Raw genomic sequence first — 15,472 nt, 5'->3', positions numbered from 1 at the left:
TAATAAATAAAATATAATTTGACATGATACAAACATAAATTATTGCAATTCTTGCAATAAATAAAATATATCATTATTACATAATAAACAAAATTCTTAGTATGTAGTTATATTTAATTACATTTATAATGCAAAAAAAATTAATAATGACATTAACATTTTTACAAAGTAAATTTATACAAATTATATTTGTGATTGCGACCAAATAGCCATTTTCATAATTTTTATTGTTTGTGACTTCAAAGGATACAGGTCATACATTTATTATATATAGAAGTTTAGAGGGATGTGCTAATACTGTGTGCTAAGAGATAAGAATTAAGTAAACTAAATTCAATAAAACAAGTTGCATTACGATGAGATCATCTTACAGGTAATGTGATACTATTACTGATACATGAAACTTAATGAATATATGTCATCTTATTCAACATAAATTTTTAATAGTATCTTATAATAATTTCTGCACATTATCTTCACTTGTAAAAATTAGATTATTCAGATTATTAGAAAGATGTGTTTAATAATTACATCAATATATTCATTACTGTTATGCTTTATCTCCAATTTATTCAATCCTAGACTTGCTTAAAAATGGAAAATCCTTTTCATTATTGCAGAAAATAATTATGCCATGATAATCTGATACATAAATTATAAAAAAATAAAATACAGAAAATTATAAATAAACATTGTCTAAATGTATTTGTACCAAATAATTCTTTTAACAAAATAGATAAATACTACAAATTAAATATTAAACAAATAAATGTACAGTGTAATATTACATCATACCATATATATAATAGTTAATTAAAAATAGTTAATTTAAAGTTCTAAATCAACAATACGTAATGTGTATACAGTATCTCTCTTTTTGTCATAAATTCCTTGTCATTCTGTGCCACATATATCTAAATCGAGATGCATTTAAAATTATTCTTGTACTGCAATTTCCCTGTCTCATTGGTCTATAGTGAATGCATTATCACGTAATAAAAAACATAATCTATTGCGAACATAACTCTATCCTCTTTGGTTGGATACAGTTGTACTTTTGTTGCTTCAATCGCATGACTCGAGAAGGACGAGGAATGGATTCGTCAATAAATTTACATGACGTTAATCAAACTTAAAACAATGATGATAACTTAATCTATACATAAAAAATATTTTAGGTAACGTATGGTAAAGATCAAAAGCTGGTAGAATGTATTTGATTAGAGGACAACCATGATTGAGAAAAAAACAATAGCAAATAAAAATTAGGTCACATACGGAATATAGGGTACTCATTTTATACGACTATCTTAACGCAAGTATTCAAAGGAAATCCATGTTTGTACACGTTATCTATTTCGTAATTCCTAGTTTGATCAGAATATCACAATTTAAATGATAGTATCATTTCGAGGATATGGCAATTTCACAGCACACTAACTTAATCGAGATCTTATACAAAAATAAATTATAGCTCTCTGAAATTATAACTATCTAAAAATAGGGAACGTAAGAGCGGTAAACATTTAACTATCCACCTGCTAATACAACTTACGTCCTAGAAGATTATTGATTATTAAGCGAAATTCCAACGCATCTCAATGTAGAAAACTGACATGTATGTGGACAACTATATATGCTCGTATAAAACTTGCACGTGTGCAGTAACAAGCGAAGTTCTCTAGCAGGAGCCACAAATACATCGAGTCGCGCTAAGCGACAAAGATTAAGAAACTCTCAATTAACAATTCCCAAAGAGCATTTTACTCTGGTTCTGACAAAAAAATGGAACAGTTTGCAGACTCCTGAGGTATAGTGTGCGATACAAGACTCGCTGTTCGTTACACTGTAAAGCACGTAACTATAGTGTATCTAGTTTCTAGGCACGCTGTGTACATTGACTGGTGTGATTAAATCCGATTGAAATACAGAATGTATTTGGTATCATTTAACACAAAGATATCTCATTGTTTATGTAATGAAACTGTGGAATGTTTTGTCACACATTCTCAATGAAATTTACTCTTCGAAGAGAGATTACATATATGTAATAAAACTCTTATTCTTATTACGAACTTACATATAAATGATACAATACATCTATATATAAGTTACATATTGTAATTTTTATATATAACATATACATATGTATACATACTATACATATATATAAAATATATATGTGTATTTGTGTGTGTGTTTTATATATATATATATATATATATATATATATATATATATAACGTAATTTTTATACATATATAAGTAATCTCTCACCTGATCATTGACAAAATGATCACTTAACATCTAATCAACAAATCTCTAATATACGAAGAGAGCGTTGATAAACGTTCATATTAGCAAGACTTTTTCGTATTACATTAGACATTCATATAATGCTAAAAGTAAATAAATTCAATTCATTAGACAATCACACCTGTCTAAGTCACTGCGAACAACGCACAGAGTATAAAAGTTAGTTAAATATAATATTCGTCGTTCGTAGTTCAAGCAAATAACACGGTTGCAGAATACAGGAAATTTCTTAGGTAGCTTGAGCTTGAGTATAGAGCTCCTCGAGTTTCGGTACTTCAGGTATCGGATCTCGCCAATACGCGAAATTACTGAATTCGTCCGCCGCGTCTTCTCGCCACGCCGGGAATACGTGATCAACGATGAAGCTCATGTTCGAATACCTGCAATGAAAGAATAAGCAAAAATTGCAGAGCACGTGTCAAAGACGTCCGTATCTTTGTGCTGTCAGTATATGGCTGAAAAGTGAATGTTTAATTGACGTCTATAATTCGTTTGTACAAAATGAATTAATGTGCTGATAAAAAATATATATAATGAATTAAATCTTTCTTAACACATAATGTTAATGTATGAAACAAATATGATAGTTATGTATATACATTAAATAAATTGGATTAAAATAATAAAGTTCATACAACGCAGAAGAATCCAAGATTAGATTCATGAGAAATATAAATAAATCGTAATAAAAAAATGTACATTAAAAATCATGTAAGTTATGATCAATTACAGAAGAAAGAAAAATTTATATAAATAATGAGAGCGCAGTATTTACAGCTCATGAGCTGTAATTATTATAAGCTATAATTTTATAAGAATCATTAATATTATTAATGTTTAAATGGCGATATCACAGTTTAAGCAAGAGCGATCGTGAAGTATTTGGTTGAAAAATTATGGACGACAAGCAAATAAAAGATAAAATGAATTTTACAGAGGCACGATAAATTCCTTCACTTGTACGATCAAATAACAATGCCTGAAAATAGGTATGAGTTATAAATTACATTAATAGCATTGCCCTTTTCCTTTGCTGTCGAAAACAAATGGAAAATGAATTCCCAATGACGAGAATTTTAGACTAAAAAAAACAAAGCATACCAAGCGGTGATAAGAAAGCAAATGCAGCAAATGCGTACAAAACAAGTGCTTACCCTATAAATCATAAGAAGTAGGAGCGTCGCACAACCAAATATATTCCAAAATATAATACTAACTATTTAATCATGGTTACGTTCAACTCCGATTAAAATATTTATAATTGGAAATGAGTTTTCCTGATAGTCTGTCATGCTATTCGTGTGTTCTTAAAATGTGTTTTAATTTTGTACTTGGTCAATTATCAGGAAATGTAGATCAATTATGGCAATGTCCTATGCATAATGCAATAATTAAAACCAGATATGGCATTATTACCATTACTGTATAATATTTCAATATAATTAATTTAATTAATACGTCTGTTAAAAAAATTTATGGTTGTGCTATCAGTAGACGTTTGGCATAGATGGCGGGAACAAGTCATTGACGATATTGCACTGACACGCATAACTGTAATCATAGAAATATCCGACCTATCAATACCCTCTGAAAAATTGCATTTCTATTCTTTTTGTTTCCAACCAATAACTTCATCTTTAACGCTCAAGCTCTTTCATAATTTTTAGTAAGAAAGCGACACCCAGTTTGTTAAAAAATTTAAACCTTCAACATAATTAAAATAAATAATCTCTTATAAAAGTTGTTAGTAAGCATTAGACATAAAAATTAATTACGGCAAACAATAGTCTTAATTATTACATAATACAAAATATAATTAGCTGCAGTTGAGTTGCATATCTCATCTGTAAATAACACTGATGTAAAATTAGTACACATTGCCCAAAATTAATACAGTAAAGTATTTAGTAACACAAAATGTAGCATTTGAAGGTTTATATTAAAAGAAAGGAAAAAATGCTACAAAGCACATAAAGAACTCTGTGTGTTAAGAGCATAAAAAAAAGTGATTAAATCATGTACATTACTATTTGAGCAACAATTAAATATACATGTATCTTTTTTCTCGATTCTGCTGTTATATATTCCTCAAGATTTCTCATTTCTTTCTAAACACTTTCTCGACAGAAAAGAACATCTTAACAAACAACAATGTGATGTAATACTTACGAAGATTGGAATGTCTGTGTCAATTCATGCTTCAATTCTCCTCGATAATTTATGGTAAAGATCCGCATTATAGGAATGCCTACTGCTCGGTACGCCCATACGTCCTGTACATATAAAAAATTTTCATACTACATTTACTAATACTAATTTACTAATTTTCAATAAAGTTTATAATTTAATTAATAATCAATAAATAAAATTTATCGTTCGTACATTTATGCGATTTCCATATCCGGCATAAAACGGTTCGGATCCTTCAGGGAATAATGCTTGAATGTCTTTCAGACAAGATATCTTGAATTCTTCCGGCTTCTTCTCTATCACTTCGCGATGGAACGCTAGGATCAAGCTCGTAGGATTCAATAATAATGGTCCTTCCGGTAGCGAAAGATCCCCCTGTCTCAAGTTCCTCAGATATTCCCGAGTTCCTCCAGCCTGGCCAATTGCTCTCGCAGAAAGGTATAGTAACTTGTAGCCGTTGTTTTTTATCTTTGTAAATAGTTGAGCTACCCCGGATTGAGCCCAGTCCTTCCCCACTATCGGTAAGATGTGACCCAGGACATCGGATTTCGTAATGGTGCCATCGATGTCAGAGATGACGATTTTGTCATCCCATTTCCACTTGTAGATATGACATTTGCAGCGTTTCGTACCCTGGTAAGCGGTGGTTACGCTAAAAACTACTTCGTTAGCACCGTCCTTCAGCTCGAGACTAGCCTATAAAAAAAAGTCAGAGATTAGTCGTTTTTTTGTTTGTCCTTTGTGTATCTGTGGGAAATACGTAAAAATACTTACTATCTGTTCGGACGACAGTCGCAGAGTTTTACGATACTTTTCCGTGGATTCGTAATATGGTCTTCTTTCCACAGGTATCTTGATACCTGCTGGTTCGTTGTGATTACTATCAGAATCCTCACCGCCGCTGTACCCTTCGCCTTCGCCCTCACGTGTTTTCTCAGTCTTTGAAAGTGTAGTTTCGTTGGGTGTAATTGTCAATCTTGTACAAGTTTCCATTATCTCGGTTGAGCTTGACGAATCTGTGATTTGCTCAGACTTTACTTCCCTATAAAGATATCATTATTAGAATTATAGTAAATTCTTGTGTAAAAAGTCAGACATAAAAAAGAAGTTATCAAAAAACTTACCTGTTAGTAGAATTAGCTAAATCATCACTTGTCATAGCCTTAGCTTCCAAAGACTGTTCAGATGTCTGCACAGCAATTTCATCATCTGCAATAAATTAATAAAAGTTATATTTCTAATATAATTTAATTTTTTTAACATAATATAATGTTATATTTACAAAATAGGAAGTTTGTTAAATGCAAGAGCTTAAGGAATCTTACTTTGATTAGCATCTTGCGGCTTTTTGGGAGGTTGTGCAGAACGTCTCCAAGAAAACCATGAACTATATCCACTACGACTTTCAGGCTTGCCGCTGCTCTCTTGCTTCTTATCATCGTGCACCGGCAATGACATGTAGAGATTTTCAATTGCGCTTTGTGGTAAGTGTCTTTGGAAAACAACATAAGTCAACACTATCGGACAAGCTGTAGTCCAATTATAGAATTTCCCATTGATTTTCACGACTAGATTCGGATTCTCGTATAATTTCGGATCGTTACAGACATCCTCAAAATGCAGTAAATTTTCGTTGAATGCTTCCTTGGATGGTCCGTTTTCAGTGTCCAAACCACCGCACAGAGATATACTTATTTCTATGCTATTATCGAAAATAGAATGTTTTGGTTCCTCGAAATCGCTATCCAGAGACTTTGGTCCACCAATGGCTCCCTCAACACTGTTGGGGCTCTGAGGTAGGCTCGGCCCATTACCCGACTCTGTATCTTCTTCATCCGTTGCTTTTCTATCTGTAATAAAACACACGTTATTTTTTTTACACAAAAAAACAATATTACAGGATGACATCACAACCAATTTGGTTAATTAAAACAAAAATACAACTTTATTTATAAATATATTGTTAGTCATTTATCTTATCACTGTCAAAAAGGGTTGAAAGTAAACCCTTTTATTCCTAGAAAGCAAAAATACAAACACATGAATACTAAATTATAAAAAATATTCCTATTAAACACTTGAAAAATATTTTATTAGGAAAATAATAAAAATGATAAAAAGTATGATAAATGATTTCTATATTTAATGACTATGACAAAAGTCAGAAGAAATATTTGAAAAGAATATTGACATGTTAATTTTGGTGCATTTAACATGCAGAAGCGACAGTGAGTTGGCCATATACCTTTAACCGTTGGGCCTCGATGCGAGGATGGAAAATACAAAGCCGCAACTTCGGGGTCCAGTTCGTCGGCATTAAGATCGCTAAGATAAATTCCCTCAGATTCCGGATTGTGTCTTACGCGAGAAGTCTTCTTCATAAAGGAGAACATGCCACTGAGCACAGACCGTTGTGCATCTTCTGCCATTAAAAAAGCGGTTAGCAAACGGTTAGTGATTAAGCATTTAAGTTAACTTCTTTTCGTAAAAAAAAGATTAAGAATTTTACAACATTAACTTGTTAAATTTTGTGTATCAGATCTAAGCATATTAGTTTCTTGAAACATGAATGATCGATAACAGTATTCTCCATTTAGAACCGTATAACAAGGTGTTAATTATGAACGATGTATACAGTTTGATGTGTTGACTTTAAACAGAGATAATAAAATCATATACTAACTATTCGGTTGACTAGCTGTTGCCAAAGAATTTAATGAATTCCTATGCGACATATGCGCCGACTCCGGGGGTGGACTAGGCAGTTCGCCCCATCTCCAACTCTGCTGATGACCTTTATCGTCCTCCCTCTCGCTACCCTCTTGTATGATTTTACGTACTTCGAATTCCGTGTCTGATTGAACGGGCGAACACGGTCTAGAGTCCTTATTTCTTTTAAACATCAATATAATTTTAAATTAAATATATCTGTATGTATATCAACGTGAGCAAAAAATATATAAATTACATACTTGGTAACTTCTGAATCACTGAAGAAGTGGAAATCAGTTTCAGGTCGTTTCTCAATTATGTCCTGAGATGTCAATGATTCCAACGCAGCATTCTTTTTTTCTTCTTCTACCAATGGAGTGGGGCCCTTGAATATTATTATCAGTAAATATGTTGACATACAACAATAAGAAAAATAATGTTCATTGCAATAATGGTGCTTACCGTTTCACTAATTGAGTTCTCTTCAGTAAAAACTGCATCAATTTCGCTCAATTCTGTCTGGCTGCTACTGCCATTGCTGGTTTTCCTCTGCGAGCCTTTCTTCTTCATGATACTCTTCCTCTTGCGTTTTCTCTTGATCGAATTGTTACTCTTGCCCTCATCAACGTTTTCTTCCTTCAAATTCTTCTTATTCAAAGAACCATTTGATTCGTCACTAGATTTTTCCTTACTACTGCTCTGGGGGTCATCCGTAATTGGCCTAAAGTCATTCTTCACCACGCTGATCTTGCGAATTCTCTCGGACGAAGTGACAGCTACGAAAGATTTCGGGCAAGAAATTGCCGATTTTGGTTGCTCATCACTGATAGCGTCCATGTCAAATATCTCTTCATCCTCATTCTTGTTGTGTTTTTCTTCCCATTTCTCCTCTTTCTCCTTCCAGTCACTCAGTAAAGCTTTCTCAAAGTTCTGTCGCTGCTCAATCGAGAGTTCTGGAAAATTTTCCTTGAACAATTTCTCCTTGTCCTCCATTTTCAAAGCAGAATACTGTTCCCTGATCATCTGCTGCTTCTGCTCTGGAGATATGGTGCCGAAGCTTTCCTTGAACATCTCGTCTCGCTCTTCTGCGGTCAACGAAGCAATCTGAAGCCATTTCTCGCGATGTTCCGCGGGAAGATCCGAGAACTGCTCGATCAGAAACTGCTCCCGCTGGTCGGGTGGCAAGGCGGACATCTGCTCCCATTTCTCGTGCTCTATGGAAAGTACTGAGTCTATAAGAATCTTTTCTCTCTGCTCCTGAGGCAGATCTGACAGCAGATTGAATTTTTGTGGTGGAAAGCAATTGTCGGGTATGGGCGAGCAGGCCAGATGCGGTGGGATTTCAGTGTCCGTTGGAGATCCACTCGAGCTGACTTCTTCTACGAAGAACGCCTCGCCGGAATCTCCAAGTTTCATGTGAATTTCCCTGGGTTCTCCATTTATCTCAATGTCGACCTACGAAAACGTTCCTCATATGTAGTAAGATGTAATTTCTCTAATCATACGCTGAGAGAAAAAATTACTAAAGTTTAATAAATATTTGTTTAAATACTTGCAAACATTTCATTGCAAGTATTTAAACAAATATTTACTAAAATTTAGTAATTTTTTTCTCAATGTATGCATCTTCATACATAATTAATGATATAAAAAAATATAAATTTCTTACATAATGTTTTCATTTTTCTTACTTGCAATATAAAAAAATATATATAAATATATAAGGTAAAAGTGGAATATATGAAAAAAATTTTTTTTTAATATCTGAGAAATACAAACGATAACATATTTTAATAAAGATGAGGAGGCATTATTTTAACATCAAAATATATCACTAAAGCAATGTTCAATTATAATAAATGATATTACAATACTATAAGTCAAGCGTTTCAATAATTGATCAAAAAATGCTGATACGAAGACAATTCTTTTCTTCGCACGGCAAAGGATAATCTTTAATCGACTATTATCGTACTCATTTGCGCGGCGATAAACGTTGCCGATAATAAGTGCAAACGAACTCACCACTTTCGCTCTGGAGCGGAGTACACCGAGCTTGCCGAAGCGGACATGGAAGGGCGAGCACGTGAAGGAGCCGTCCGGCTGTTCGACAACGATGACGTCGATCGCGCCGGTGAGAGTCGCGGCGTTGATCTCGTTGTAAAAGAGGCGGAAGTTGCTGATGATCTTGGCGATATAGTTCATGCTGTACATGTCCTTAGCCCGCGCACCACCAGGCCGCGGTGTTCAACCGACGAGTGAACTGGCGGAAAGGGGTGGGGACCTGATCGGTGAAGTGTCGTTCGAAAATTCGCGGCGCGTGGCGAAAGGGAAACGTGTACTCGCGCGGCTGTCTTCAGGTCAAAGGTCTCCCGCGTGCGAGAGAGACAGAGAGCTGTGAAGAGGATAGAGATTATTATCCGCTTGACGGATATCTATTTCGAATCGTGACGACCCGTCGACGACTCTCCCTTTGATCCTCTCGAGCACGATGAACACCGTCACCGGCGAAACTCGGTCGCGGTCGATCCGCCAAGCACGATGCTCGCGTCACGGCGAGGACGAGCTGTCAAAGCGCCTGTCTCGCCGCACCACGGACGCACTCCTCAGCGCCGTGACGTTGGTGCGCGAATCCACGTCCGAGAATCGAGACGCGAGACGAGCGGTCACCGCGACGATGCCGGCGAACGTCGACGCGAAACGGGAACGCGGATGTACGCTGACAAACGAACGATTCGGAGAGAGCGGAGGGCCGTCTCTCTGTTTCTCCGCGGATCCTTTGTTCCCCCGCCGAACGTACGTTGACAAGTGCGGCCTGACACCGCACCAGCAGACGGTAGTCCGACCTGACGTTGCGCACGGTCACGTGACGCGGCTGGACCAATCAGCGCGGCGGCCGCACCGGTGGTCGATACGGAGCGATGCACCACGTGGTCAGCCGGCTGCGTTAGCGCGCGTTTCGAACCTCGAAGCCTCGTTCGATGCCGAATGGCCTGGAACAAAGAAACGTGACATCATGCCCACCTGTGCGCCTGCTCGGGTGCGTGTGCACGACGAGACATCGATCAGCTTCGCCTCGAGCGCGACGCGCGAGCGATGTCCGGTCTCTGACGATACAATTTCCGACATACTTTGCTTGTTATTCATCTTTCGATACTTTTTCCATAGCGAGCGAATGGAATAATGTTATAAATATGTACATAATCTAAATACTCATTAAAATTATCTTGAGATATTAATGAAACATTTCAGAAATTATTTGTTCTTGCAATACTTTTTCTATTACAAGGATAAAATAACGACCAAAATAGAATTTTAAAAAGTAGTACGTGTTTCTTGTTACTCCGCGCTTATCAGCAATTCTCTCTACCTGCCGACATAAAAGTCCGATCAATCTTCGATCCCCTTTATAAAACCCAAGCAAAACTGAAAAGCCATCATGACTTTGAAATACCTCCAAAATAATTATCAATAAAATTAATATCAAAAGAATAAGAATTGATATTATTGTATTTTAAGGCTAGTATAATTTACGCAGAATAAAAAACCATGACCTCAAAATTTTTCTAAAATGATAACTAATAAAATTAATATCAAAAAAGAATAAGACAGTAGAATTAGAGTTATATTATTACAATGCATTTTAAAAACAGCATGTATATTAACAATGCATAAGAAATCGCGGTTCGTATTTTGCAAAGCGATAATGTAAGAAATAAAAGACCAACAAATTAAGTATACATGTCTGACTAGCTAAACCTTCTTATTAAGTTTTTTTTTTCATTTACAGTAATTATTCTATGATTTTATAATTCTTTTGAAATAAAAAAATTATCTTTTAATTTACATCTTTTAGCACAATTCTTGGCCTTTTATTTCTTAGGCTGCAATAACATGTACTGATATTTTCCGCGTAACGCGTATCTCGTAACCAGTCAACTTTTTAAAACAGGCGCAACAGAAAATGCGGAACGCCTCTGATTGGTTACACGATACGCGTTACGCGGAAAATATCAGTACATGTGAAAGTACCCTTATCAAAATTGGCGAGATTATTAAGTCATTTTTTTGACCTGTTGTTCTACGTGGGAAAGATCATTCTAACTAGAAGCGTCTCCGTAATAAGATTTTACAGTTTGGATTTTAATCTCATAATTAATCACGATCTTGGAGGAAAAAAATTCCCGTCTCGTCGGGAGCAGTGCGAAGTTGTCGCATGGCCACTCAGCGTCAGCCCTGCGGTCGCGCCGAGAAATCGGCGAACTTCACACTAGACGCGTTCCGTCAACGGCTTTCGCGCCATTGTGCGTTTAGGACGTTCGTTTTCGCCGTGCGGCCACGGGCCGTGTAAATCTCGTTGATCTTTCGTTCCTCCCATGAGGTACCTGGCGGAGATGACGGGGGCCGACACGGTGACGCGGTTTCAGCGTGGCGTTCAGCGAAGCCGGCAACGGCGATCGAAGTTCGCGTAACTTGCCGTACCCGGACGGGCTCGCGCCATTAACGGCTCTATTAGGTAAGATCGCAAGTTATTTCGGTCGTGCCCCGACCGGAGCAATCTCGTCAGACAGAAGTCGGGGAAATAATCGGGCGGAAGCAGCGACGATCGATACGATCGCGAGATATTTTCGTGCCCGACGAGTCGCTCTCGTTCGGATGAAGACACGGCACGCGAAAGCGATGGCAGGATATATCGTTATCTACATCGCGGCGAGCACAACGGTCAATGATTTTATTCAAGGGTTACTCCTCACGTTAAAACGAGATAACGCTATTTGTGATATTTGCTGTATTTTGATCTAAATTTAGAGTCGCGTTGCGTTGAACAATTGAGGAGCGGGGTCGGCTAATCTCGCCAACTTGGAAAAATCGATGGAACATGATCGCCGAGAAAATCGTCCTGATAATGGACGGCGATGCGTCCATTATCTCTCATCCTTGTTGGAACGAAGGCCGCCATATTGCGCTATTGATGACGTCATGATTTTTCCCCGCGACTCATTAATCTGACGTGGAGCTTCGATCGCGAACCGTCTTATCGAAGACGAGATAACACGTGACGTTTTGTCGGGCTTAGATCGTGAAATGCTGATCGTTGGATTTCAATTTTCCGAAGTCACGTAAGCCGGGTTATATTTACAATGTAAATAAGACACGACGTATATATGAGTATCGTGCGATTTCTTTCCTCGCGACCGCTTCTTTCGCCGATATAATATAGTATAGACGCGCGGGACGTTTTCTTTTCACGTATATACAACATTCGATACGAATGACACAGCAGACTGCACGGCGGCCTACTTGAAGAAAACAAAAACGCATCGCAATAGTCATCGTTCGCTTCGATATAATTCGTTAAAAATAGCGCAAATCTCTATCGTAGAATACCAACAACGCAGAAACTGGCGCTTAATGATGCACACTCACTTAGGTTACTTTGAACAAAATATTTACGTTCCCATTTCTCACGTGCTACTTTTCTCTAAAATCTATTTTGGCCGTTATTCCAATCTCACCATGGAAAAAGTTGAAAGACAAATAACATCAACATATTATTTGTCTTGAAATAATTTCAATAAATATTTGAATGATTTTACGCATGTTAAAGGTAATATTCCACTGTTGCTGTAGAAAAAATATTGAAAGATGAATAATACCAAAATATTATTGATGTCTTAAGTGATCTAATCAGTATTTAAATTATGCACATATTAAAATTATTATTCACGTCACAGAAATAAATATTGAAAAATGTATAATGCTTGTTATTGCAACATGTTAATAAAGTTAAAATGTTATGATGTTTTGAATAAATATTCAGATTATGCGCATTTTAATTTTCAAAGAATTTTAAAGAATCTTTTGTTTAATGATTCTTTATATGCAAAAAAATTTTAATATTAATTTTTATTCATCTTCTTATTGTATTTTTTTAAAACATTAATCTTAAAAGAGAGAAGGAGAGAGATGAAATCAAAATTAAAATTAATATTAATATTAACATTACACCCAGAGAAAAGTTATGTTTAAATTGATGAAATCGTTTCTTTACTTGATTTATTTAAGTTAATATACCTACCTTTGAGGAAAATAAAAATTTATTTGATTTTAAGAAATAACATTATTAGCCTTTTCAAAGTAAATAAATTATTTGTTCAAATTATTTGTTTAATGTAAGCAAATAATTTTTTAATTCAAAGAAAATACAGAAATGTAAGAAATAATTTAATTGTTCTAATTTAAAAAAAATGTCTTTCATTTAAAAAAAGATTTGCGTTGCGTAACCAAACTATTTCTTTAATTCTAAACAATCAACCAAAAAGTTTCTCCAAATAAAGAACCTTTTTTTTACTTTATAGCGATGCATAAATTTTTTCAATTCAATAAACAAATTTTTCTTTTAAATTGAAGAAACTTTTCTCTGGGTGTGCTCGGAACTTTTAGTTGCATGCAAATTTAAAAATTACAATATGTTTATTGTAATTTTTAATTATTTAACATGTTTTTTTTAATGACGATTTTCATCATTAAAGAACATATGTTATGTATGTTTAACGAGTGTGGTCGAATAAGGAAGAGAGTACAAATGTTTTGTATTCACTTGGCCGTCATCATTGCCGAGCCACGTGTAGGCGGCTGCATACATACGTATACGAAATGCAAAAATGAACGTTGTACTTTGTACAATCGACGCAAGTTGCACGTAGCCTAACATTGTCAAGGTTTAATGACGCACTGTTCATTATTTTTTTTACAGTTTTCGCGATCGTGTGTGAACATGTTCCCGCGCGCGCGTGTGTGTGTGGTGTGTGGAGGACGATTACTGGTGTGAAAGCTCGAAGGCTGCTTCGTAATGCTGGTCTAGTGAAGCCGGACCAGGTGGTTGCGGATGTCTCGTCGTGCGGTGAGTCGTAAATTCACGAGAATATATTTATTGTTCAATGACTAAACGTCAATACAGGAATACCTGCTTATTTTTTTGCCGATGATTATTTCGCGATAACGCGTTTTGCTGATAGCCGACGCTATTTTTCTTCCACGCACAACGGCCTGTTTTCGCGTTGCGTTAAGTCTGAATCATTCTCTTTAATTGATCGCATTTTCCGCGACGCGACGTATCAGTTAATTCTACCCGAGTCTCGCGGTCGTTGGCTGCGTAATTATTCTGCACAATCGCAATAAACAGCGATTGTAGAGCGATGAAACCGCGATAGTTCAGTGGCATCCAACTAAACGCACAGTTCACGGATAACATTTTCACGCATAACAAGCGCGAGGGGAACGCGAGGTGGAAGAAAAAAACGCTTAATGAGGTTATTCACCAGCGATCTTAGTTCGGTTCTCGGAGTCGAGAAAAATGAATCGTTATTGCGTTAGGCGGGAGCCTAGTTTATCTTTGACTGGCGAATAATGGCGCAAAAAGGTCGATCACTTTCCTGCGAGGCTTGCGTAAAAGAGAAGGTTGCACGTGCGAGTGAAACGCGGCGCCTGGACCGGTCTGCACTCGCAATCTAGCAAATTATTTTATAATCTCCATCTCCGCGTCTGGCTCCTTACGAAAATAGCATCCACAGGATATTATTTCATTTGTCGTACGACAAATTTTTCAAGCGTATCGATTGGCTACGAGGTAAAGCGTTTCCGAAGAGAGCTCGAGAACTCTCTTTTCTCTTCTGCAGCCAATCAATTCGATTAAAAAAATTTGTTGCATGACAAACGAATAAAATATCAGGAATACAAGAGTCAAAATGCTATCACAGGTCACTCATTTGTTACTCGATGACATCATAATGATGTCATGAAAGTAATTATTGACTTAAGTAAAATAAAGTAACAGTGACGTCATGACGCTGTTCGTACGACTTTGTGTTCTACCTTGGCATAAGGCCGATTACATTTATCGTAAGACAAGTTTTTTAAGCCTGTCGATAGATTGCAGAATAGAGAAATTCTCTGCGGCCAATCGCACTTGAAAAATTTATCGCACGACAGGTGTAATAGCACCTTTACACACACTCGGTTTGTCTGTATCGAGACTGTACAAAAAATCGAGCTGCATTCATCTGAAACAGGAACGATATTGCCTGACATTTGCACATTTTAAGCAAGTGTTTTTGTTAGCCGCTTCAAGGATGTATGACTCTCGCACAAAGGATGTATTACTCTAATTCACAGCTGTCCTTAGAGATCAGGGTTGGCAGGAAAAGTCCAGTAAGTGGAAAAAACCATGGTAAATTTCGAATTTTACCGTCCC

At 36.2% G+C, this 15,472-nt stretch overlaps 1 protein-coding gene and 1 long non-coding RNA gene across 4 annotated transcripts; one reads left to right on the top strand and one right to left on the bottom strand.

Annotated features, from left to right (window-relative positions):
* Positions 1–210: 210 nt before the first annotated feature.
* On the bottom strand, positions 211–9,488 carry LOC105204002 (phosphatidate phosphatase LPIN2). 3 transcript variants are annotated; one of them, XM_011172977.3, is made up of 11 exons: positions 9,244–9,488; positions 7,681–8,673; positions 7,479–7,603; positions 7,190–7,398; positions 6,752–6,928; positions 5,832–6,356; positions 5,631–5,715; positions 5,281–5,548; positions 4,699–5,202; positions 4,486–4,589; positions 211–2,696 (listed from the first exon to the last, which is right to left on the bottom strand). In XM_011172977.3, exons 1-11 carry the CDS (start codon positions 9,430–9,432, stop codon positions 2,546–2,548), a joined length of 3,330 nt encoding a protein of 1,109 aa, XP_011171279.1. In that variant the 5' UTR covers positions 9,433–9,488; the 3' UTR covers positions 211–2,545. The 3 variants fall into 3 exon arrangements, with proteins under 3 accessions (XP_011171279.1, XP_011171281.1, XP_039306258.1); XM_039450324.1 differs by lacking the exon at positions 211–2,696 and adding an exon at positions 3,721–3,867; XM_011172979.3 differs by lacking the exon at positions 6,752–6,928.
* Positions 9,489–11,371: 1,883 nt separating this feature from the next.
* On the top strand, positions 11,372–14,546 carry LOC120358001. The gene is made up of 2 exons (XR_005574974.1): positions 11,372–11,734; positions 13,976–14,546. It is a non-coding gene; the product is annotated as an uncharacterized LOC120358001 (long non-coding RNA).
* The last annotated feature ends 926 nt before the right edge of the window (positions 14,547–15,472 follow it).

Source organism: Solenopsis invicta, chromosome 6 (genome assembly GCF_016802725.1).
Source record: "Solenopsis invicta isolate M01_SB chromosome 6, UNIL_Sinv_3.0, whole genome shotgun sequence".
Taxonomy (NCBI): Eukaryota; Metazoa; Arthropoda; class Insecta; order Hymenoptera; family Formicidae; genus Solenopsis; species Solenopsis invicta.
Note: the sequence above shows the minus strand (reverse complement) of the source record. Positions and strands in the feature narration are given on the sequence as shown.